General features: G+C 50.1%; 6 protein-coding genes across 7 annotated transcripts; 4 read left to right on the top strand and 2 right to left on the bottom strand.

Moving 5' to 3' along the window:
- Window positions 1-117: 117 nt before the first annotated feature.
- Window positions 118-2,524, top strand: FOXG_03563 (uncharacterized protein; the record flags this gene model as incomplete). Its single annotated transcript, XM_018381337.1, has 8 exons — window positions 118-196; window positions 258-1,102; window positions 1,170-1,223; window positions 1,275-1,542; window positions 1,598-1,756; window positions 1,806-1,871; window positions 1,922-2,119; window positions 2,169-2,524. 8 exons carry the CDS (start codon window positions 118-120, stop codon window positions 2,522-2,524), a joined length of 2,025 nt encoding a protein of 674 aa, XP_018237799.1.
- FOXG_03562 (uncharacterized protein) lies at window positions 2,294-3,537 on the bottom strand. The gene is made up of 2 exons (XM_018381336.1): window positions 3,092-3,537; window positions 2,294-3,038 (listed from the first exon to the last, which is right to left on the bottom strand). Exons 1-2 carry the CDS (start codon window positions 3,249-3,251, stop codon window positions 2,869-2,871), a joined length of 330 nt encoding a protein of 109 aa, XP_018237798.1. The 5' UTR covers window positions 3,252-3,537; the 3' UTR covers window positions 2,294-2,868.
- A 2,128-nt stretch (window positions 3,538-5,665) lies between these two features.
- FOXG_03560 (uncharacterized protein) lies at window positions 5,666-7,896 on the top strand. The gene is made up of 2 exons (XM_018381335.1): window positions 5,666-5,840; window positions 5,919-7,896. The coding sequence occupies exons 1-2, from the start codon at window positions 5,681-5,683 to the stop codon at window positions 7,805-7,807; spliced, it is 2,049 nt and encodes a 682-aa protein (XP_018237797.1). The 5' UTR covers window positions 5,666-5,680; the 3' UTR covers window positions 7,808-7,896.
- A 396-nt stretch (window positions 7,897-8,292) lies between these two features.
- Window positions 8,293-8,844, bottom strand: FOXG_18584 (uncharacterized protein; the record flags this gene model as incomplete). The annotated part of the gene is made up of 1 exon (XM_018398713.1): window positions 8,293-8,844. One exon carries the CDS (start codon window positions 8,842-8,844, stop codon window positions 8,293-8,295), a length of 552 nt encoding a protein of 183 aa, XP_018237796.1.
- An 819-nt stretch (window positions 8,845-9,663) lies between these two features.
- On the top strand, window positions 9,664-10,876 carry FOXG_03559 (uncharacterized protein; the record flags this gene model as incomplete). Its single annotated transcript, XM_018381334.1, has 2 exons — window positions 9,664-9,973; window positions 10,029-10,876. Exons 1-2 carry the CDS (start codon window positions 9,901-9,903, stop codon window positions 10,874-10,876), a joined length of 921 nt encoding a protein of 306 aa, XP_018237795.1. The 5' UTR covers window positions 9,664-9,900.
- Window positions 10,877-15,978: 5,102 nt separating this feature from the next.
- Window positions 15,979-19,459, top strand: FOXG_03558 (uncharacterized protein; the record flags this gene model as incomplete). 2 transcript variants are annotated; one of them, XM_018381332.1, is made up of 2 exons in its annotated part: window positions 15,979-17,860; window positions 18,203-19,459. In XM_018381332.1, the coding sequence occupies 2 exons, from the start codon at window positions 16,463-16,465 to the stop codon at window positions 19,001-19,003; spliced, it is 2,199 nt and encodes a 732-aa protein (XP_018237793.1). In that variant the 3' UTR covers window positions 19,004-19,459. The 2 variants fall into 2 exon arrangements, with proteins under 2 accessions (XP_018237793.1, XP_018237794.1); XM_018381333.1 differs by having other exon boundaries at window positions 16,463-17,890; window positions 18,233-19,459.
- Between the last annotated feature and the right edge of the window lie 2,154 nt (window positions 19,460-21,613).

The following is a 21,613-nucleotide window of genomic DNA, read 5'->3' as shown; positions in this document are numbered from 1 at the left end:
TTCTTCACTTTCAAAACCCAACTCCCTTTCAACTCCGTTCAACTCCGATAATCTTCATCGAGCGCTTGCAGACTCTACTTTGACATCATCTCACTTGGTAGCTTCCGACCACACACGATGGATTGGGACGGGTCGCCAATCACGGACCCAGGATGGGCTGATGTCGAAGCTTGGAATGCTGTTGAATATACCCAAGGTAATCTATCTTTATCGCTTCACCGACCGGAATGTTACCTGACCAACATATCTGTATCTAGTCGAGAAACCCGGATTGATTTGTGAAGTCAAGGATGCCTTTGCCAAATTCGACTACAATGGTAATTTCGTCAAATGGCTTGACGAGATGCCCTACGGCGAGGTGCAGAAGGAGATCCGTGAAATCAAGCGAGTTCGCGGTAAATATGCTGTTGTTTGTGGCCGCTTCCCAACCAAGGACAGTACTTGGGAGGTCCGAACCATCTGGATCAACAACCCCGCGCTGCAGGCCGTTCTCTACGATGTCTTCAGAGGCCATCCTGATGTGAGTTGTGGCGGTGAGGTTCTTGAATTCAAGGCACCATTTGTTCCTCTCATTCATCGCTGGGAGCAACTATGCAAGCTGGCAGGCGTCAACGCCGGTTCTGAGATCCAGAAGCTCATGAAATTCTTTGTGGACATGCTCAAGAATGAGCTACGAGACACTCTCAGTCGAGTCAAGAGAATCAAGGAGACTGGGTGCGCTTCTTGGGAAGACCTCAAGTTTGTCTTCAAGCCTGCCCAGCTCTTCTTCCGCTCCGAAGCCCCAATAGCCGCGGGGATTTCCCGAAAATATGGAGGTGGTCATCTTTCAGTGCACCAAATTGCATGGACTGGTTCAGATTATTCTACTGTCAAGTCCACATTTGTGGTCCCTGCCTTCCACGGCACCCGGCCGCTCTCTGACCTCATCGTCAGGCCGGTCTGGGCCTGTCCTGAGAATGATATCAAGGCTTTGAAAGCTGCCCTCATCAGACGTGGGCGTAAGTATGAAGACCTACGAGGCATTCATTTCCGCTTCCATCAAGATCCGACCCGGGCGGGTAAAGCTCAGCACCGCGAAGAATCTTCTTCAATTGTTCATGTGGTAAGCAAGTCTGTCTGCTATTGATGCAAGCTTTAAAGCTAGACTAACATTTTTGTCGAAAAATGAGTGGGAAAACCAGGAACGCATCATTCCCAAGGAACCCCGTCTTCCGATTCAACCGGTAAGGGTTCATGGTACATCTAACGCTCAGAAGCGCTGACAAAGACCACAGACAGAGGGACGAGTTATTGTTGATGCGGACGGTTGTAATGATGACTGGTCTCGCTATGTAGGGCCCCTGTACGAGCTGAATCTCCACAGCGCAATGAAGGCGGATGGGAACGACTCGAAGGCGTCTACTCCTGACGACCACCAAGAATCTCAGGAAGCCAGTGATCCAAAGAGCGAAGAAGGAGATGACTCTGACCGCCTTGCGGATGAGGAGGCCATGTTGACTGTCTCAACTGTGAACTGTTTCTCGATCGAACGAAAGGTGTGGTGTAAGTTCACAGGCTCAAACCTCTCGAACCTACTGAAGCTAAGAATTTGTGATAGGCTATGCCGAAATCGACCATCTCACCGACATTGAATGGAACACTGAGGCCATCAATAACCTCGTCATCGATGAAGCAGAGAAGAGACTCTTAGTTGGATTTGTTGGCGCAACAAAGAACGGACAGTTGCAGCATTTCGACGACTTTGTCCACGGAAAGGGTTCGCTTCTCCTCGCCAATGGTTAGATATGAACTAACATTAGTCACAGGAAAAGGTCTTGTCATGCTCTTGTGTGGTCCCCCCGGTACGGGAAAGACATTCACTGCAGAATCGGGTATATTCTATCAATGCTTATGCTACAGTTCCTTGCTGACGTCAACACAGTCTCCGAGAATCTGAAACGCCCCCTCTACCGCATTGATACTTCGGACCTTGGGATGGATACCTCCAAACTGGAGTGCAATCTCAAGACTGCTCTTGACCGCTGTGCCCGCTGGGATGCCATCCTCTTACTTGATGAGGCCGACGTATTCCTTGAAAAGCGCACCAGCAGCAACCTCACGCAGAACGAGATGACCACCAGTAAGATACCCTATTCGGTTGTGTTGACCTGTCTGACATTTTCTTCTAGTTTTCCTTCGCCTCCTGGAATACTACAAGGGTCTCATGATTCTGACCACCAACCGCTACCCTGCCATCGATCCCGCGTTCGAGTCACGTATCGACCTTTCGTTCGTCTTCCAGGATCTGGAGCCAGCCTCCCGGGCCAAGATCTGGTACAACTTCCTCATCCGAGAGAACAAGAAGTTGGCTGAAGACAGTAATGCGATTGCGAAACTGGCCAGCATGCCTCTGAATGGCCGACAGATCAAGAGCGCCGTCAAGACAGCGCAAATCCTCGCTGCCAGCGAGAACTTGCCTCTTGCAGTTGATCATCTGCAGACGGTTGTTTTCATGCGAATGAAAGCATTGAAGATGCTGGAGTAGGTCGGGCGACTGAAAGGTCTGGCATTCGAAGCATGAGGATAATCCTTCAACTCGGACACAATCATCATGACGACCGCTTTCAATGGCCGATGAAATTTTTGGTGGCATCTGCATCAAGGCAGTATGAACTTGAGGTGATGAATGGAAGACATTTATCACGATGGTGAATAGGTAAAGGCAACTTGACAAAGGGGATAGCTTATAATAGCATTCACATCAACAAGTAAAGGATTGCCTCATTAGAACGTAATAGGTTTCGTGATCATTCAGGTGCTTTCATAATTTTATCGTACATTATTTGTTTTCGCTCTTGTCTCAGAGCTCGCGTGATCCTCGACGCCATTTTAAGCTCCATATTTCTTGTCCTTGTCGGAGATGGGGAATTCGCTGCCTGTGGCGCTCTTGTACTGGTCACGAATAGCATCGGAAATAGCCTCGTCCTTGGCCTGCTCGGTGGCGCTCTCGTTGCTCTGGTCGCCTCCACCGAGGAACTTTTCCTGCACAAAGTCGACGGCTGCAACAGTTGTTAGTATAGTGCTACATGGGAAGTTGGAAGGAGATGTTTACCCTTGTCAAGACCATCTTCGTTCTTCTCGCCCTGCGCGCCACCGCCAGCCATTCCGTTGACCTTGTCCATGAAGCTACCGCCAGCCTCGGGAGGAGCTTGCTGGCCCTCGGTGTTGCTGGCGTTGTTGTTGCCACCTGCGAGGTTCTTGACGAAATCCATGATGGTAGTTTGAGTTTTGGGTTTCAAGTTGTAATTTGTGCTTTGGATATGTAGGTTGATGAGTATGAAGATGGAAAGTTCAAGAAGCGGACGAGATCTTCCCTTTTATACAACTAGTCACGCAGCACATCACCAGGCGGGGAAGGAACAATTCTTGATTCACTGTATGGCAAGAAAACCACTGACGCAACTAAAAACAAGGACATGTACGTGAGACCAGGGGATCGTACTTTCACAGCTGAAAAATGATGTGCAGTGACGTTGACACCAAAAAGTATTGGTGAACAGCTCGACAGGGATTGACAGACCAAGATAAGGTGCGGCGGTAGCATAAAGCTTAAGCTCGCGTGCCAAGTTTTAGGGTGGTAAACCGCCTGGAGCGCTGATGTGCGGGGTAAGCTTTGCTAGAACTCTACTCCGCAGCTGGACAAAACTTGTGTTGCTGATGATATCACAGGAATTACATAATCATTAGACATGCACAGCACGCGTGTTGGGAATTAAATGTGTAGCATTATTGAAACAGATGGGTATCATAAACATAATCTCGGTCCCTGCCCCCTTTTCATCGCCCCTGTCGATCGATGCCCAGTTATGCCCGGAATCTCTCGTCAACCATCGCCGTTTTCGGTTGTCGTATCGTCGTCACTTTTCTTGGTCGCCAGCATAAATGCAGTTCTTTCATCTCATCATCAACTTGTGAGTCGTGGATATTAACTCTAGTCTCGGGTGTGCATCCCATTGGCGTCGATGACAGCCTGACATCGGTGCGGCATGCTCTCAATGAGCGCTTTCATGTTTTCCTGAGGTATGTTGTTCCAGGTGCCTCGGACAACTTGTCGGATGCGCCACTCGGCGACCTCGCCGAAAAGAGAGCGGTCCTTGTCAGTCTTGAGATTAGCCTTGGCCCAGTTGAATATTTCGGTGATGGGGTTTAGGTCGGGTGAAGCGGGAGGGAAGTGCTCGATGGGCATAAATCGTCCTCGCATCTCGTCCTTGACGGCAACAGCAGCGTGAGCACACATATCTGGACGCATAGCAAAGCGAGATCCAGAAGGCTGATCACCGATCCACTTGGAGAACCCTGGAAAGATGACCTTGTAGTGATTCACAGGACCAAGGGGGCCGAACTTGTTGTCCGCGTCGCGACTCCAAGCAATGAGAGGGCCTTTGCCCGTGAGACCTGAGAAGTGAGCGAAGTACAGCTCACTGTCATTGCAGGTAGTAGGCTCGGCAGGCACGTCATTGATGCAGTCAAGATGGTATTCCTCTTCGGGCTGTCGAATGACCAAGGGTTCGTGTGCGTCTGTAAGGGGAATACGGACTTCCGCAGTGAAGAGAACCTTGTTCCACTGCTCGATAGTCCAGTTGACATGGTTGAGAGCGAATTCAAGTCGAAGCTTTCGGGTTTCCTCGCTAATGTAAGGACGAATGACGGCCGGGTACAACTTGTACCCGTACCGACCGAGAGCATTGCGAATGGCAATATCAGAACTTTCCAATCCGAGGGTAGCAGCGATCTTGGAGAGGGACATGCGACGGGCATGGGGAGAAGACTTGATGAACTTGACTAGCTCTCGGGCTTGAATGATGGTAGGGGCTAGGTGTCGGGCGTCGGTGCTAGAGGACTTGTCAGATATTTGACGAGCTTTGACGCGAGTCGCAGCACGAGTTAGAGGCTGAGTCCAATTGACCCTTTGAGCGACAGCCTGCTTAGACAGTCCTTGGGCGTGAAATTGGACAGCGTGGGCTCTCTGATAGCTGCTAGGAAGGCAAGCAGCACGCAAGAGTTGCTCAGCCTGCATAACATGTTTCAGACGTTGTGGGTTATTACCAGCAAGTTGAGGTTTGGGGTTGGAGAAGTGCTTGATTGAACTCTTGACCACATCAAGCTTGGCATCGTTGACAGCCGCAAGATCCTCACGAGTAGCAAGCTCATGTTCGATCATGGAGACAGTGCTGAGAATAGATTCGAGGGTTGCAGCCATTGTGAAGCTTGAGAGCAATGGACTTGGGGAGACAATGAAGAGAATAGCAAAGATTGTCGAGAGAATTGTGATGAAACGTGAATGTAAACTGATTGTTGGAATTGATTGACCGGAGAGCAAAGATTGAAGACAATTGTACTGCACAACAAAAATATTTCGATGTGATTGAAGAAGAATTACAAGAGAGAGCTTGGGGAAGAGGGCCTGTCGAGGGGTGCCATTAGTGATAGTGGAGGGTTTAATTGGTACTAGGTATCTAGCTCTGGGCCAATGAGATGGAACATGTCAATAGAGCTCAATAGAGAGTTCCCCACTTCTAACAGTAACCACACTGTGAGAACTGAGGCGGTGCGACCATTCCTGTGGCTTTGCGGGGTCTTTTGCTGGCCGGTTGACTCAAGCTTTGGTGGGGCGCAGAGTCAATCGCTATGACGCAGACGTATGGCCTCAGCTGGGCTGTTAAAAAGTTCAAATATCGCGACAAAGACGTCAGTTCAGTACAACTCCTATTGTTCCGCCAGGCTCTCTATACGCACGAAATCACATCCATCATTCGCCATGACTAAGACGAACGAGGATCTTCTTCGGCGGCCCTTGTATCGTATGTACTCGTCTCAAACCCCTCCCCCGCCATGGACCGGCGTGTCTCGATGTCGCAAAGTGCTGACGAGTTAACCAGTCTATGATCTGCCTGCCGAAGTTTTAGACACTTTAGTGCTTAAATCTGATACGGACGCCGAAGCTGAGGCAATCGCTGCCGCCGAAGCCACGAAAGCTTCTTCTTTTGAGAGCGCGTCGTCGTCAGATTCGAATCTCGTCGGGACACAAGCGTGCTCTTTATGCGGTCTCACATTCACAACAGTAATCGACCAGCGGGGGCATCTCAAGTCTGATTTTCACCACTATAATCTCAAGCAAAAACTGCGAGGACAAAAACCCGTGTCAGAGGCGGAATTCGAGAAGCTCGTAGGCAACCTGGACGAATCATTATCAGGTTCTGATTCAGACGAGTCGGAAGAAGAGGAGGAAGATGGCCGACAAGACTCAACACTGACTGCGCTGTTGAAGAAGCAGGCGAGATTGGCTGATAAGGCGAACGATTCAACCGGAGATGATGATGACGAAACGGCAGGAAAGCCAGGTCGCGGCAAACCACCTCTGGTATGGTTCAGCTCTCCGCTGCTTCCAGAGAAGACCTACTTTGGCATGTACCGCGCAATCTTGACGGGCGAGGAACAAAGAAACCAGGATCTGGTGGAGGTGTTGAAGAAGAAGCAGGTCGAGCCTATATCCATGCCCAAGATCCCTAAGGAGGGCGCCTTACCAGAGGTCGCGTACAAGGGTCCTCATATCTTTCTCTGTATGATTGGAGGTGGCCACTTTGCGGCCATGGTTGTATCTCTTGCCCCACGATCCAACAAGAACGGCACTACCATGAATCGAGAAGCGACGGTGCTTGCTCACAAGACCTTCCATCGATACACAACCCGACGAAAGCAAGGTGGTTCTCAATCGGCCAACGATAATGCGAAGGGTGCTGCTCACTCGGCTGGTTCAAGTTTGCGACGATATAACGAACAGGCTTTGGTAGAGGATGTGAGAACCCTTCTCCAAGACTGGAAAGCCCTCATCGACACATCAGAGTTACTGTTCATCCGAGCAACAGGAGCGACAAATCGAAGAACGCTCTTCGGCCCCTACGAGGGACAGGTGTTGAAGCATAATGATACTCGACTGCGGGGCTTTCCCTTCAGCACACGGCGAGCGACGCAGAATGAACTTATGCGATCCTTCATCGAGTTGACGCGACTAAAAGTCCGTGAGATCGAGCCTGCGCAGGAACAGAAGAAAGACTCTGGGTCAGCGACTCCAACAAAGACGAGTACAAAGCCCTCAAAACCGAAGTTGACAGAAGAGGAAGAGACTGCTTTACTCCACACATCTCAACTTCAAGCGTTTGTACGAAGGTCGAAAGTCCCTGCACTACTCTCATACCTTAAGAACAACAACATATCGGCCGACTTCGAGTTTCAGCCTGTGGAGCAAAACCACCACGCACCACGACCACTCCATCTTGCCGCGGCTCAAAACGCTGCACCATTAGTACTTGGCCTTCTCGTTCGTGGCGGAGCGGATCCTACCATAAGGAACAACGATGGCAAGACGCCCTTCGAACTGGCTGGTGAACGCTCGACGCGCGATGCGTTCCGGGTCGCCCGCTCCGAGCTCGGAGAGTCTAAGTGGTCCTGGGACGATGCCAAGGTACCGCCAGCCATGACCAAGGCTGAAGCCGATAAACGTGACGAGCGGGAGAAGAAGGAAGCCAGTGACAAGGAGGCGGAGCGTCGGCGCGCTGAAGAGGAAAGATTACAGGTTGAAGGTCCAAAGGTTTCAGAAGGACGAAAACAGAAGGGAAATGCTCTGGCGGCGGGGCTCAAGAAGACACCACAGGAGCGGAGAGAGGCGGAAGAGAGAGGTTTAACGCCTGAAATGAGGATGAGGTTGGAGCGTGAGAGGAGAGCCCGAGCTGCGGAGGAAAGACTACGCAGGATGCAAGGCGGCGGGTAAGCTTGGATGCCATAATAGACCAATACTCAAAATAGACTAATGCAACTACATCCTACATCCTGGTTCTATTATACTGATACATGACAAAGGTTCATTAGTGTCAGGAGTTTTTGCCAATTTTGTGATCTCAGTTACCCAGCACAGTCAAAGTGTTACACTATGGGCGCCTGATTGTTAGAAGATTCTGGTTAACATGGTGTTTTCTCATCTTCAGCTTTGTTATCTTGGGCTTACAAACGATGATAATAACGAAGGATTATATATTCAGAAACTATCCACAAACAAATTTAAACGTGTGTAAATGATGAAGTTACCCGCTGAGATCAGTGAGGCCCTGCTTCCTATATAACTGCATTCTGGTTCAACTCCACGCCGTAACTCCCAACTACAAAGACCCCACAATATGTGCGAGTATCGGAACCTCTTCAGTCAATATCGACATCAATATCTCTATCAAACCTTTCTGCATGATCTTCCCGAGCACATCATTGCGGGCTTTCCATTTCCGAGTCAGTTGTTCCATTCGCTTGCAACTCAAGCAGGTCCAGCTTCTTGAGGTAAGATGCCAACAACTGTCCATGAATAGAGTCTTCAATCTGAACACACACCTTCATACCATTGTTCAAGGAAAGTTCCATATTCGGCACTTCAATCCATTGCACAGGAGGAAGTGAGACTCTATCAAACAAACCTCTCGCCATAGAGAAAATTACCTGCACCCACTCTATCTCATGGCGTATAATGACACGCGCGACAATATCATACCTTGTGTTGGGCAGAATAGGCTCGACAGAGCGGATGGTGTAGATCCCTCCTGCGCTCCAAGGACGATGCTCAATGAGATGGGTGTTGGGGGGGATCTCAATGGGTTTGAGAAAGCGAGAGAGGGCGCCGGTGATGAAACGGCATACTTCATCCTTTTTCGTGAGAATGGTGATGCCATCTGGGTTTCTCATCTCAGTAAGAGGGGCCTTGTTCTTAGGTCGTTCATATTGATCCTTGAAACGGACCTGTTTGCGTGTCCCAATTGGAGCCATACTGAGGATTGGTGTCGTATGTGTTAGTTTTCTTGTGTTGTCTTCAGTTTGGCCACGGTAGAGCAACTCTCAATGCCACACAATTGCTGTACGGAGAGTAGTTGAGGAGGAGGATCTAGACTTTTTGTACATCTTCATTCTTATTTGTTCATAAGTTGGGTCTTTGTTTCAAATGACAATAATCGTGTTCGCAGCTCCGTACATACATGATCCTAGTACTAGGTATGAACAAAGACTATCCCAACAAGACCGACTTTGGTTGCGCAACCATCTAAATGCCTGACGCTAAGCCGCACAGTCTTACGGTTATTAGTTCTGTAAGAAAGAGACATAATTTAATGATGTCTGTTCAGACATTGTTTCAGACTCAAGCAAGCATTGAGGATTGCCTGTGTTGAACATTCATTCTGGGCACCTAAGTGCTCACTCAAGCCTCAATCAACTCGTCAAGGGTGTCGTATCTGGAATTAGTGAGGCTTGCTACTGAACCGGTGCTGAAGGCCTCTAAAATAGAAAAGTCAACAGACAACATGTAGATAATATCGGATTTGAAATTGAATAGTACAATGGTGATTACTCTTTCACGGATTCATTGGCATTCACAAAGTTTCATTTTATTTTCCTTTCGCGTGTTGAGAGCAACGTCAACAGTCCAGAACGCTCTAGGTTAGTAGATTGACCCCTGCCCTGGCATTGACTGACAACGTCCTATCGCTCAACACAATATTGGCCTAAAATTTCGCTGATACGAAATTCTGCAGCTATTTAATCAGAGTTTGTGTTGTAGCTCCGCGAGAGGTTCTTCCTTCACGTCTTTGAGACGACGTTGCTACCAATACCGCGGTCTTGGCCGAAGAGCAAAATCCACGCAGCCTGCAGAGTCATCAACCTATCGACTCTACAGATATGTCCAATACATGGACAGATACTGCCCTGGGGGTTATCATCCCATCGAGGTCAATGACAAACTAAACCAGCGATATCACATAGTTGATAACCTGGGCCAGGGTGGTTATTCGACTATTTAACTTGCCCGCGATCAGGAGCTCAACAAGTATGTTGCTATCAAAGTCGGCACAGCTCATCATGGCAACGGCATACGCACACCGGGCCGGCTTCGTTCATGGCGGTGAGTATCTACCCTACGTACTCTAGCCACTCAGGCATTGTCTGATCGTATCTAGATATTCACCTAGGAAACGTGTTGCTCCAATTGCCTGGATCGGAGCTCGATCATCTCTCCATCCAACAGGTGTATGAGAGAAACTATAAACCAGACCCCTGCCCAGTGACTAGGACTGATGGTCAGCCGGTCTTCTCACCGTCAGTGCCAAAGAATGTCTATACGCCAAACTGGCTCGGTAAACCCAGTGACGAGGTTCTGTTGCCTGAAGCCAAGCTGTGGCTCGCCGATTTCGGAACAGCCTTCAATCCCTCGCAGGAGACGAGACTGTTGTCTTACACGCACTTACAGAATCGACCACCAGAAGCAGTGTTTGATTCCACGAAACCTCTGACATTCTCCTCTGATATCTGGAGCCTGGGACTCATGGTCTGGGAGGGCATGGGTTCCGGGCCATTTATGAGCGGCTTTCTCTTCGGTGAGAACGAGGTGATTGCTGACCAGGTCGACGCGCTCGGCCCCTTGCCCCACGAGTGGTGGGAGAAATGGGAGACCAGAACAAATGTATCTACTGAGGGCAGACAGCCAAGGGGGGGAAGGAAGGTGTGGCCGCTTCAGAAGCGATTTGATCTGATTCTACGGAGAGGGAAGAAGACGGCAAAGTTGGATGATGAGGAGAGCCGTGCCTTTTTAGATATGATCAAAGGGATGCTACGCTTCAGACCAGAAGAGTGTATGACAGCTGATCAGGTTCTGCGATCGGAGTGGATGAGTAAGTGGGCTCTACCTGATTGCACTTTCTTGATTTCTAACAACGGTGTCCAAATCATACGTGCCTCGGTCTATATATGTATCACTGATAACGAAAGCTCAACCAGCATCGGAACTGTCAAATCCAGTATCGAATAATGAGTTTCTTTTGCTAGATCCCTTTTAGTTCAAGAGTTTACGCTCCCAAGCTTTCTCTGCAAGAGATCAAATCGGAACGTTAATATTCAGTACCTAGCACGTTTCTCTTGCCAGATACCTCTCCGAGACAAGTAAAAGGTCAAGTGGAAGTTCTTCCTACGTCCTCTCCGAGCCTGATCGACAGGCCGGTAAGTCAGTGTTTGACTTTTTTCAGCTTCAGCATCGCCGTTTCGAATATAAAATGGCCAATGCGCATTCTGAATGCTTAACTCATTGAGAAAGTTAATAATATGGGATTTTCGTGCTCAAGTGGCTTCCCATGGTGAAACTGGCCCCAGCCAATTCCCATAATAGTTACTGGTTGTCACATGGAAGCCTCTGTTTGCTTTTGTAAAGCTTTTGCTTTCACTCTCGACAGGTTTTGGTCACTTTACTTATTACAATAGTCTAGCGACTTAGCGATATGCGGATTCAGTCGGAACCTCCCAGTTCGCGGTAAAACTTTCGGCCTGTGATTGCTTAACTCCGTTATTGACCGGAAGAACGACCAGGTTGAATGAACCCGGTAAGAATTCCACCACTCAGCTCGGAAGAAACGCAGAGAAATGGAAACTTCCAAACTTCACAGCCACCTCCTAGCTCCCCGAAGTGGTAACGGAATCGGCCAAGTTCAGGTTTGCACAACCCGATGCAGCATCAGTCCGATCCCCAAATGGATGGAACTCGGAAGATAAATGCAGGTACGCTCGCAAGCCTGAGCCTTTGTTGGGTCTTGTGAACTCGATCAGGGTTGGTGGAGGTGAATTGTCACAGAAACCTTTGGTTCCCCTGAGAGGTTGTAAGGCTACCGCCATACCCATGCAAGTGCTTGCAAGGAAACTGACAAGTGAACCAACTGAAATACAACAGCAAACACACAACCAGCAAGGCAGTACTCTGCTCGTTACTAATGTGATGGTCTTTTTTTCTTGGCTGGACCGAGCTGCTGTAAGGCGAGTCAGGTCTGATTCGTGTAAGCTGTAGACAGTCCTTGAAACGCCTGGAGGTCAAAGAAGAACGCTTGGATATGACGATCAGTGGAGTCATTTGGCACAAGCTGATCGACCTGAACAATAAATCCACGGTCTAATCGATCGAAAATGAGGTGACTGACGATCAGCATGTTGCAGCAGAACTAGCCTGAGCACAATTTTATCTCATTTACTACAGGAGACAATAGAAACACATTATCGTAGAAACGTACGACTAGTCTGGTCACTGGGTGTCTCGATCAAGATTCGCTCTCAAGGTCGTTTCTGGTTATTGGTGACAATTAATTGACGTTACTAAAGAAGCAAAGAACCATGTCACCTCAACGTTCAAAAGCAAAATACAACTACCGTTTGCGTAGTGCCTGGCAGATCGCAAGTTTCATCCAAAGCCGCTACGGCCGTAACTCAAAACACGGAACGACGAGAAGAGAAAACGCTAAGTCGAACCTGGCAGGCCACTCGAACTAGTCTCGGCCGGGATCTCCCCTGTCCGGCCCAAGAACACGCGTTGTAACGCTGTATCGTTCTGTCTTCAGGGGTCTTCAGGATATCGTTACACTCGATGATGGTTCGACCTTGTTCCGCGAGACTGGGCTTTAGGCGACTGAACGTGGCATCCAGAAGAAGCTAGACAGGCTATCAACAATATGACAACCCCGAGATGAAAACGAAACGACAACGGCGATGATACATCGTCAAGATTACCGACATTGCCTTCTCAATTTTGCCAGGAGTACCAGCACAGCGACTCCGTAAAGATATCGAGCTGGTTATTGGCTTGAACCATTTTTTGGAATACCGTATTTCGCCTTTGTGAGCATGGGACGTTGTTTCTTTTTTGCAGAAATACCACCACGGAGAAACATTTAAGCTAAAGGATAGGCATTGGACAGGGCGCCATCAGTGTCGATTGATAATGCACGGAGGCTAAATGTTGATGGACGCCAACGATCCATGACGTGAGCAAGCCACTGGGAGCTTTCATCAATAGTTCCGTTGATCTCACGTGCGTGGAAATCGGTGGAGTGTAAGGTCGAAATCCTTTAAGCGATTGCTGCTAGTCATTTGAAAAATTCAGTATTGGCAAGTGATTGCTCACAAGCATCAGCCTGTGTGGTCCGGAGAGACCAAATTTGTCGTTATAGACTAAGGTTGGCTGCAGACTGGGGATTCAGGTGAAGGACAGGGCTACCATATGTTGCGACTGGCTGTTCAAGCTGCCCTTTTCGTCATTCTATCTTTTGAATGAAACAATCCGTGCACTTCCCGTCCTGGTGTTAGCCAAGTAAGCATAGTTTCAAGGTTGGTAACTCAAACTTTGAGATAGTAAGGGCAAACAGTAATTGCTGTCGTTAGAGCTCTGTCTGGGACAGAGTATTGCAACGGAACTGGTATAGGATTCAGATGATTGCCGAAGACATCCCGATGAGACCTCGACATTACAAATTATTCCAAAATGAATCGCATCGTGTCTGGATGTTGTTTGGCTTCGACTTCAGTTGCAGGCGAATATTTTCCTATCGCCGAAGCCTACCCGGGACTTCATGATTGCCAAAGCAAACAAGCATTTGCCGATCGTTCCGGACTTGGGAAACACCGGACGGGTAGGCTCGCGATATTCTGACCCGAGAGTCCTTGTTAGTCGCTCTTCCCTTGCGACCTCTCTTTTGGGATGCTCTCAAGGTCCAGAAGAGGATCTGCTAAGGTTGTGAAGATAAAATCTTCGAAGGGTGATAGGGCTGGAAGGCATCGGCGTCTCAGATTTGTAGCTCAGTAATTGATGATTGGCTGCCCTGATGTTGAAACAGACTAGGGCGGCCTGTTCCTGAGACTCCTTGGCGTCAAACACAAGCGCCCAGGGTCTGTCTCGCCATGCTAGTGGACGGGTGGTGGCGCTCGGTGCTAAAAATGAACACCAGTACTAAAGATAGAGATGGAAGCTGGGTAGCCACGAGACCATTTGGCGTAGGTAATTCTGGCCATCCTTGGCATGATGAAAGTAATCGCCGAGAGCCAATGCTGTCTGACACATTTCCTTACCCTATTGTGATTCTTATACATAGATTTTGAGTGGTACGCAAGCGCCATGTTTCGTAGTACATCAACAAGTACCCAGTAAACACAGTACCCGGAAGACTTGGGGATAAGGTAGTCTAGTCTCAAGGAAGACCAGTGATCCGAACAGAACAGTATAGGCGGCGAATTGGAACTTCCGTCCTGTTTAGAGCTATCACAGCAAATGAGGCCCAGAGACGATGTACAAGCAAGGCGACTGAATCAATCAGTCAGGCCATCAGTCACGCCAAGCCTGCGTTTGGCCGTGTTAGCCAGATCCATGATCACTTATTCCACGAACCTTGTCCGTTATAAATGGCCTGCTTCCGTGATTCGCATCCCCGTCAAGTCCGGTGGAAACGGTGGATATGTGGACTAGCTCTACAATATCTCCGTTCTCCTATCAATCGGCGAGATGCTGCAAAAGGGGAAATAGACCAAGTCCCTTGGTGTTGTAATTTCTTTTGACGTAGCAACCCGCGTTTGGACCATATTGACATGCTCAAGGTGTAACGTTTACTCAATCGTGGTTTCTTCGGAGGCCTGCTGTAGATCACGGAGAGGAACAAGTGCGAGGGTTAATCACATGGCGATGTTATTTTTAGGGTCAGTCAAGAAACATTCTCCATTCTTGATAATGGAATCGTGATAATTTCCAGCATCCATTCGCTGTCAAGAAGTGTTCCATCTAGATTAGAGAACGAGCAAGTGAGTGACCTGCACAACGTTAAGGTGTTTTCCCGGTAGCGAGTCGGTAACGGTCTGACTGCAAGCGACGATGCCTTGGCACCTTCTGTCACGGCCAACCGTCAGTGGCTTGCGGTGGCGGTCTGGGGAAACAGCGCCGGACCACGATGCTCCCCTTAAGGGAGGAATCCGAACAAGAACAAAAGCAAGTGCCTTGATCCAGCACCTTTAGTGGCTCGCCCAAAAATGCCCAAACGACCAATGGGCAACCGCTAGGGCACCAAGCAAGCGCTGCTGCGCGATTGGCGGATATGGTGCCTGTACCTGCAGAAGCCTGTGCGGGACGTTAACAGGTCCGGGCCATCGATGCCCCTGATTCTTAACATGTTCTAATATGGTGGCGCAGCGTTTCATTCATCAGTTGCACTTGCCCATTCGTAGAGATGGATGATACCTAAGAAAAGGACGGTAGACGCGGAAGGAGCAATTTGTCCTGGGGAAAAGGAAAGAAACATCTCAAGAAGGAAAAGAGAACGAACCCCTTTTGGCGTCGTAAATTATGACAGATGTTATGCGTCGATGATACTGCGCTTTCAGTAGGGGATACCAATGACTGTAACCTGAGTCCGCATCCACCACCTGAATTGTCTCTGCTCCTCATTGTCTTAGTTAAACGCTATCTCAGCGTCCAAGTGCAAGCCTCACAGCGGGGTGTGAATTTTCCCGCTGTCGATGCCCCGCAAAGTGCTCTAAACGCCCACCTCGGTAACTGGCTAGAAGCTCTGTTTCGCTTTTGGCCTACTGAGAGGCGCTCTGCTAGTGGTCATCAACACATGCAGTAGCGCCTCGGAGCTTTAATCAGAATATGCATAACCGCCTTTCGATTCGTATTGGTTCACATTGCACTGTTTTCTCATGGCAAGCGCCTGAAGATCGGGATATGCACTGCGGCCTCTTGAAGCGCAGCCCAGCAGCGGGAGATGGACCAGCTGAAGTAAGCCCTGTCAAGCATAAACAAAAAGTTATGTTAACCTTTCTAAGAATACCACTTCGGCAAGGCAGGTAAAGACAAGGTTGGTTCTCATCCATGGCCAGGCACAGGCATCACATTGGCTACCGTTGGGCATTGCGCTTCGCATGGTGCGAGCTCGCTCGCTCATCAGTCCATCCACACAGCCAAGACCTGAGAGAGATACACACCCTGGAGAATGCTGCCACAGATCATTGGGCTTGCACCGAGCCGCTGTTGAAGACCCCTGTCAATGGAGAAACTTCTGACGACATGGGTCCCTGTCACGGATACTCATCCTTGTCATTGTCCCTGAGCCGCCCTGGACCACCGAACCGTTGTGTCAAACCTCACCGGACGGACCTGAATTCTTGGAAAGACCTTTTCGAACCTCCAGCCGACGGTCGATGCTCAACCTGACTTGAACGAGTATCAGGGGTTCCCATCGCCGGTGGTATCTCCACCAGGCATGGGCCATAGAGGGGACAACCCATGTTTGGTACCAGATGCCGGGCTGGCCGCTCTTTGCCTCCACAGGCCAGCACTCCTCCAGCTCTTTTGATAGACACAGAGACTCGTGGGTATATAGATGCTTCTCATTCCCACCTCTTTCGACTTTTTCTTTTGGATTATCACTCACCTTTTTCTTTTCCTCTTTTCTTTACATCAAAGTTCTCTCTTTTTTGTTCTGGTGTCAAAGTCATTCGTTTCCTTTGACTCCGTTTCTTAATATTCTGTTCTGCATATAACACACTCGCTACACATACAACTAGTTATTACCACTCCCCCGACAAATCTTTTACCATGAAGGCCAACTTTGCCCTTCTGGCTCTCACTGCCAGCCTTGGCGAGGTCTCCGCTCACTGGGGTAACTGGAAGGATGCTCCCAAGTACACTCCTCCTCGTGCCATTGACAACAAGTGTCAGGAGAACCAGAAGAAAGGCTGGTACTGGGATGACCTCCAGGTCGGCCAGTTCGAGAAGTACAACGATTTTGATTTCAAGGGCTGGACCTGTGGAACCGATAAGTCGAAGCGCGATCTCACTGGCCGACACTTTGGCAAGTCTATCTCTGCCGAGTGTGGCTCTGCCAAGGAGGCGGCTCCCTCTTTCGGCTGCGGTGCTGGCAGCAAGGAGAAGTCTTTCTCTCTGAAGAAGTTCCACGTCCGACCCGAGTTTGACTGCCGTCTCGAGTTCCACTATGACATGCCTGACGGCTCTACTTGCAAGCACCAGGCCGACTGCTCCAAGGACGGTACCGATGTTTACAACAGCCAGTGTGGTGGTGCCAAGAACGTTCGCTTCGTCTACCCCAAGCAGCCCAACAAGCCCAAGGACAAGTGCCGCATTGAGGTTCCCCAGATCGACTTCGACTGTGACAAGCCTCAGCCTCCCACTCCTCCTTATGGCGGCAACACCGAGACCGTCCCCTCCGGCGAGAACACCAAGACTATCCCCTACGGTGACAACACCAAGACCGTCCCTGCTGGTGAGGAGACCACTACTGCTCCTGCCGGTGGTAACACCGAGACTGTCCCCTACGGCGAGAACACTGAGACTGTTCCCGCTGGTGAGCAGACTACCTCTGGATCTTCTCCCGCTGAGACCACCTCCGCTCCTGTAGGCGAGAACACCGAGACCGTTCCTTCTGGTGAGAACACTGAGACCGTCCCCGCCGGTGAGCAGACCACTTCTGGTTCTTCTCCTGCTGAGACTACCTCCGCTCCGGTTGGTGAGAACACTGAGACTGTCCCTTACGGCGAGAACACCAAGACTGTTCCTTCTGGCGAAGAGACTAAGACTGTCCCTGCTGGCGGCCAGACCCCCTCCGGCTCATCTGGTTCCGAGACTACCTCTGCTCCTTCTGGCGACAACACTGAGACTGTCCCTGCTGGTGAGAACACCAAGACCGTTCCTGCTGGTGAGGAGACCAAGACCGTCCCTGCTGGTGAGAACACCTCCGTCCTCACCACCGTCTATGACAGCACCTCCACCGTCTACACCACTGAGGGCAAGACCATCACCTCTTGCGGCCCTGAGGTTACCTCTGCTCCTTCTGGCGACAACACTGAGACTGTCCCTGCTGGTGAGAACACCAAGACCGTTCCTGCTGGTGAGGAGACCAAGACCGTCCCTGCTGGTGAGAACACCTCCGTCATCACCACCGTCTATGACAGCACCTCCACCGTCTACACCACTGAGGTCAAGACCATCACCTCTTGCGGCCCTGAGGTTACCAACTGCCCCGTCACTGCTGGTACCCCCGCTGTTGTCACTGAGACCGTCGCCATCTCCACCACTATCTGCCCTGTGACTGAGACTCTTACCGGCGACAAGCCCGGCCAGACCAAGCCTACTGAGGGTGGTGACAAGCCTGGTTATACTCAGCCTGCTGGTGAGAAGCCTACCGGCGACAAGCCCACTGGTGAGAAGCCCGCCAAGACCACCGAGGGTTCTTCCCCCAACGCTACCACTGATGTCCCCGAGGAGCACACCACCATTGTCACCAGCTACGACAGCACCTCCACTATCTACTCTACTGAGGTCAAGACCATCACTTCTTGTGGTCCTGAGGTCACCAACTGCCCTGTCACCGCCGGCACTCCTGCTGTTGTCACCGAGACTGTTGCCGTTTCCACTACCATCTGCCCCGTCACCGAGACCATCACTCACAAGGCTCCCAAGCCCGAGAAGACTGGCTCCGACGAGAAGCCCGAGACCCCTAAGGCTCCTGAGGACGGTTACGACGTTCCCGATGTTGTCCCCAGCTGCTTGAACACCTTCCTTGACTACGTCGCCGACTGCAAGGACAACACCGACGCTGCCTGCTACTGCCCCTCCAAGGACTTCGTTGACAACGTCTTCGAGTGCCTGTACGCCCACGCTGAGAACGACGACACTGTCGCCCAGGCCGTCTCCTTCTTCCAGGGTATCTGCGCTCCTTACGTCGAGAAGAACCCCGGTATTGCCACCGGTGCCGACTCCGTCACTGAGCACATCACTGTCACTGGTACCACCATCATCACCTCTGCTCACTACACCACCGTCGTCGTCGCTACCACCATCACTGAGCCCGTTGTCGCCAGCGGCACCACTGTTGAGGGATCCTCCACCGTCAAGACCATTGAGACTGAGATCGTTGTTCCCGAGGTTGGCTTCACCTCCGGCCCTGCTGGAACGGTCCCATCCCTGCTCAGACTGCCCCTGCTACCGCCCCCGCTGCCGGTACTGAGGCCCCTGCTCCCGGCTACGAGGCTCCCGGCGCTGGTGAGACTCTCATCACTGGCAAGCCCGCTGTTGGCACCGGTGGCCTCCCCGCTCCCACCGCTACTGGCGTTCCCGTGACTGCTGGTGCCGCTCGCAACGGCATGGGCATCGCCGCCGCCATCCTGGCTGTTGCCATTGCCCTGTAAGGGTCATGATGCGCTTCGCACATCATCTCTGTTTTCCTTGTTGTTTATAGATTAGGTCTTGGTACCTGAGGCGGGACCTGTATGTATGCTATGTACGCCCGCACCCCGAGACCGCTTGAGCTTCCAGGGAAGTTAGACAGCGCGCTCATCAAACATGTATCATTCTTACGATCCTTACGAACTATGCATTAGTGTGGAAACTTGGTACTGACCGGATCCTCATGTGACATCAAGTCTGGAGGTCGAAGAAAAAAATGAAGTAGAAAAGAAAAAGAGCAAGGGAAGTTACCAGTTGAGCCGAGATGCACAGAAGCATATATACCCGCTGGCTGGTTGTTTAATGTTAATATTGACTTATTTTTGTTTGAATCAATTCCCAATGCTCGCCTATGTCTGTTTTCCGCGTGAAGTAGTTATTTGTCTCTTGTGAAGCTGTGAGCATCCTGTACATTCGGTGACTCTGAAATGACTTGTAACTTAGCACTGGCCTTAGACGACTATACTTCTATCGACTGGCGGTTTGTAGCACAATTGCGTTTCTGAAGAGAAATGTAGGGGCTGTCTTTTCCTGCTTCTATATATGTTTGTGGGAAACGCCATGCTTAGGTCTCGTCTGCCATGCGAGAACCGACCTAGCAACTGCACAGATAGACTTGGGGACACCACCTTCTCAATCACATTCTTCTGGGCGCTCTCTCAATAATGGCCACTCGATGACATTATGATATCGAACTTCCACTCCCATGTCCCGTTCCATTTGTATATGTCTCGTGGTCGTTGGAGAAAGCTGTAATCTTTCCTTCTATAGGCTTGACAGCGATCAACTTGCCACCCTCGGCAGACCACCGATCGCCCAGACAGTGGAAATCAAGACGCTCGGCTCGGTAGCATTTCGGTGCCGAGTGTAAGCAGTAGCACATTGGAACCCGCCCATGAAGACCTGAGTATCCTTGCTAAAAGTCCCAAGCTCCTCGAAGTTGATGATAGAAACTTGCGATATTGGCACGGTTGGCACTTAATGTACGGATGTTGTCAGCTCTACCTTGGCATCCGAGAGCAATAGAGAGCTCAGGGCCTACTTGCAGCATACTTAAATCCGATCAAAGCTTTCTGAGTCCAGAGTAAGACTGCTCAAGGCCATCCCACAGTTGCCCAAGAATGTCTGTCACTTACAACACGGACCTCGAGTTTTCTCACCTACCCTGGCGTGGCCACGCGTTCCTCTCAGTCTTTCGGTTCCTAGGATTGATGTCTATTCCAAATGTCGCAAGTCGAACGGTAGCTTCTCCGATCATGTGCACACAAAAATTAAGGATCAACGATGTCGAAGGATTCGCAGCGCCACCAGGGTCCAGTGCCAAGACATGATGGCAATTTAAGCATTTCAAGACAATCGAATCTTATCAAATCAATCAGTTACAGTTGGTGGCAAACATCAGATCGGCGATGCAACACAACCCAGCCCTCGATATCGATGAATCTAGACATCAGTTCACCTCGTAGAGTGCTATCATTGGGATGTGATGCTCTCTGAGTTATTGTTTCTTTCCAAAGTGCATTTCCATGCTCGGAAACGAGAGGAACGCTTTGGCGGATCAAATCGGGAGGTTCGAAAGACTCCATTCCCTTGTCAAACTTTAGATCGACCGTGCATCTCGACCTCTCTACACCAATTTCTTGGTCCCAGGAAAGACAAGGCTCTTTGCTGCTTACAGAAAAGACTACAGTAGTTCGGATATATTGAGATGTTATTGGAAGACTATTTACTGCTCCCCGGCGCCAAGAGTCTCTAACTTTACGACAAGGACTTCTTTGGCCCACCTTATGGAAAATGTCACCCGGACGGTCGGTTCTTGCGATGCTAAACAGGTCTAGGATGCATTCATATTGTCTGGAACATCGAACACAACCATTCCTCAGATGGGATCCTGCAGAACCGGCCCATCAATCACCGGACCCCCACATGAACACGACAAAGCAGGTTAAGAGAAAGGAAGATATTGGCCAGGCAGCAGTCAGTTCGATGCTTGACATCCACAGTGGGTTCAACCCAGCATCATTGGCTCCGAGCCACATTACAAGCTCTGGATGGAAGGCTTATTTCCAGACTGGACGAGTGACTTGCCAAGGCGTTGAACCGAACACCAAAGGCCCCAGTAAGGAAAGGAATTTGCCTCAAGTCTCAATCTTTGGGCCACTTTGACCATCGACTTCCTTTTGACCATATCGTCAACAGCTCTATCAGTGAATCCGAGATCAGTTAGGCGTGCTTTGGCCTGTGGAGCTCCGGGCCACTGGGGCAAGTCTCGATTTCGCAGTGTTATATCACGTTCAGATTGATAAGCACAAACAAGAGAGCACCAGTCCCGCAGAGCCTCGAGACCCAGCCCAAGGCCAAAAATTATGCTTCGGAATCCCGTTTTAGTGGCTTGCCTATTTCTCTCCGATTGCCTGATGCCAAGACCAAGACTCACGACCTTATTTACGCCAAAAAAAGCGCCTCTGTTGCCCTTCCTGGTTCGAAATGATCCGAAAACTCATC

The sequence above is a fragment of the Fusarium oxysporum genome, chromosome 8 (assembly GCF_000149955.1).
Source record: "Fusarium oxysporum f. sp. lycopersici 4287 chromosome 8, whole genome shotgun sequence".
Taxonomy (NCBI): Eukaryota; Fungi; Ascomycota; class Sordariomycetes; order Hypocreales; family Nectriaceae; genus Fusarium; species Fusarium oxysporum.
This window is presented reverse-complemented; position numbering and strand designations above follow the sequence as displayed.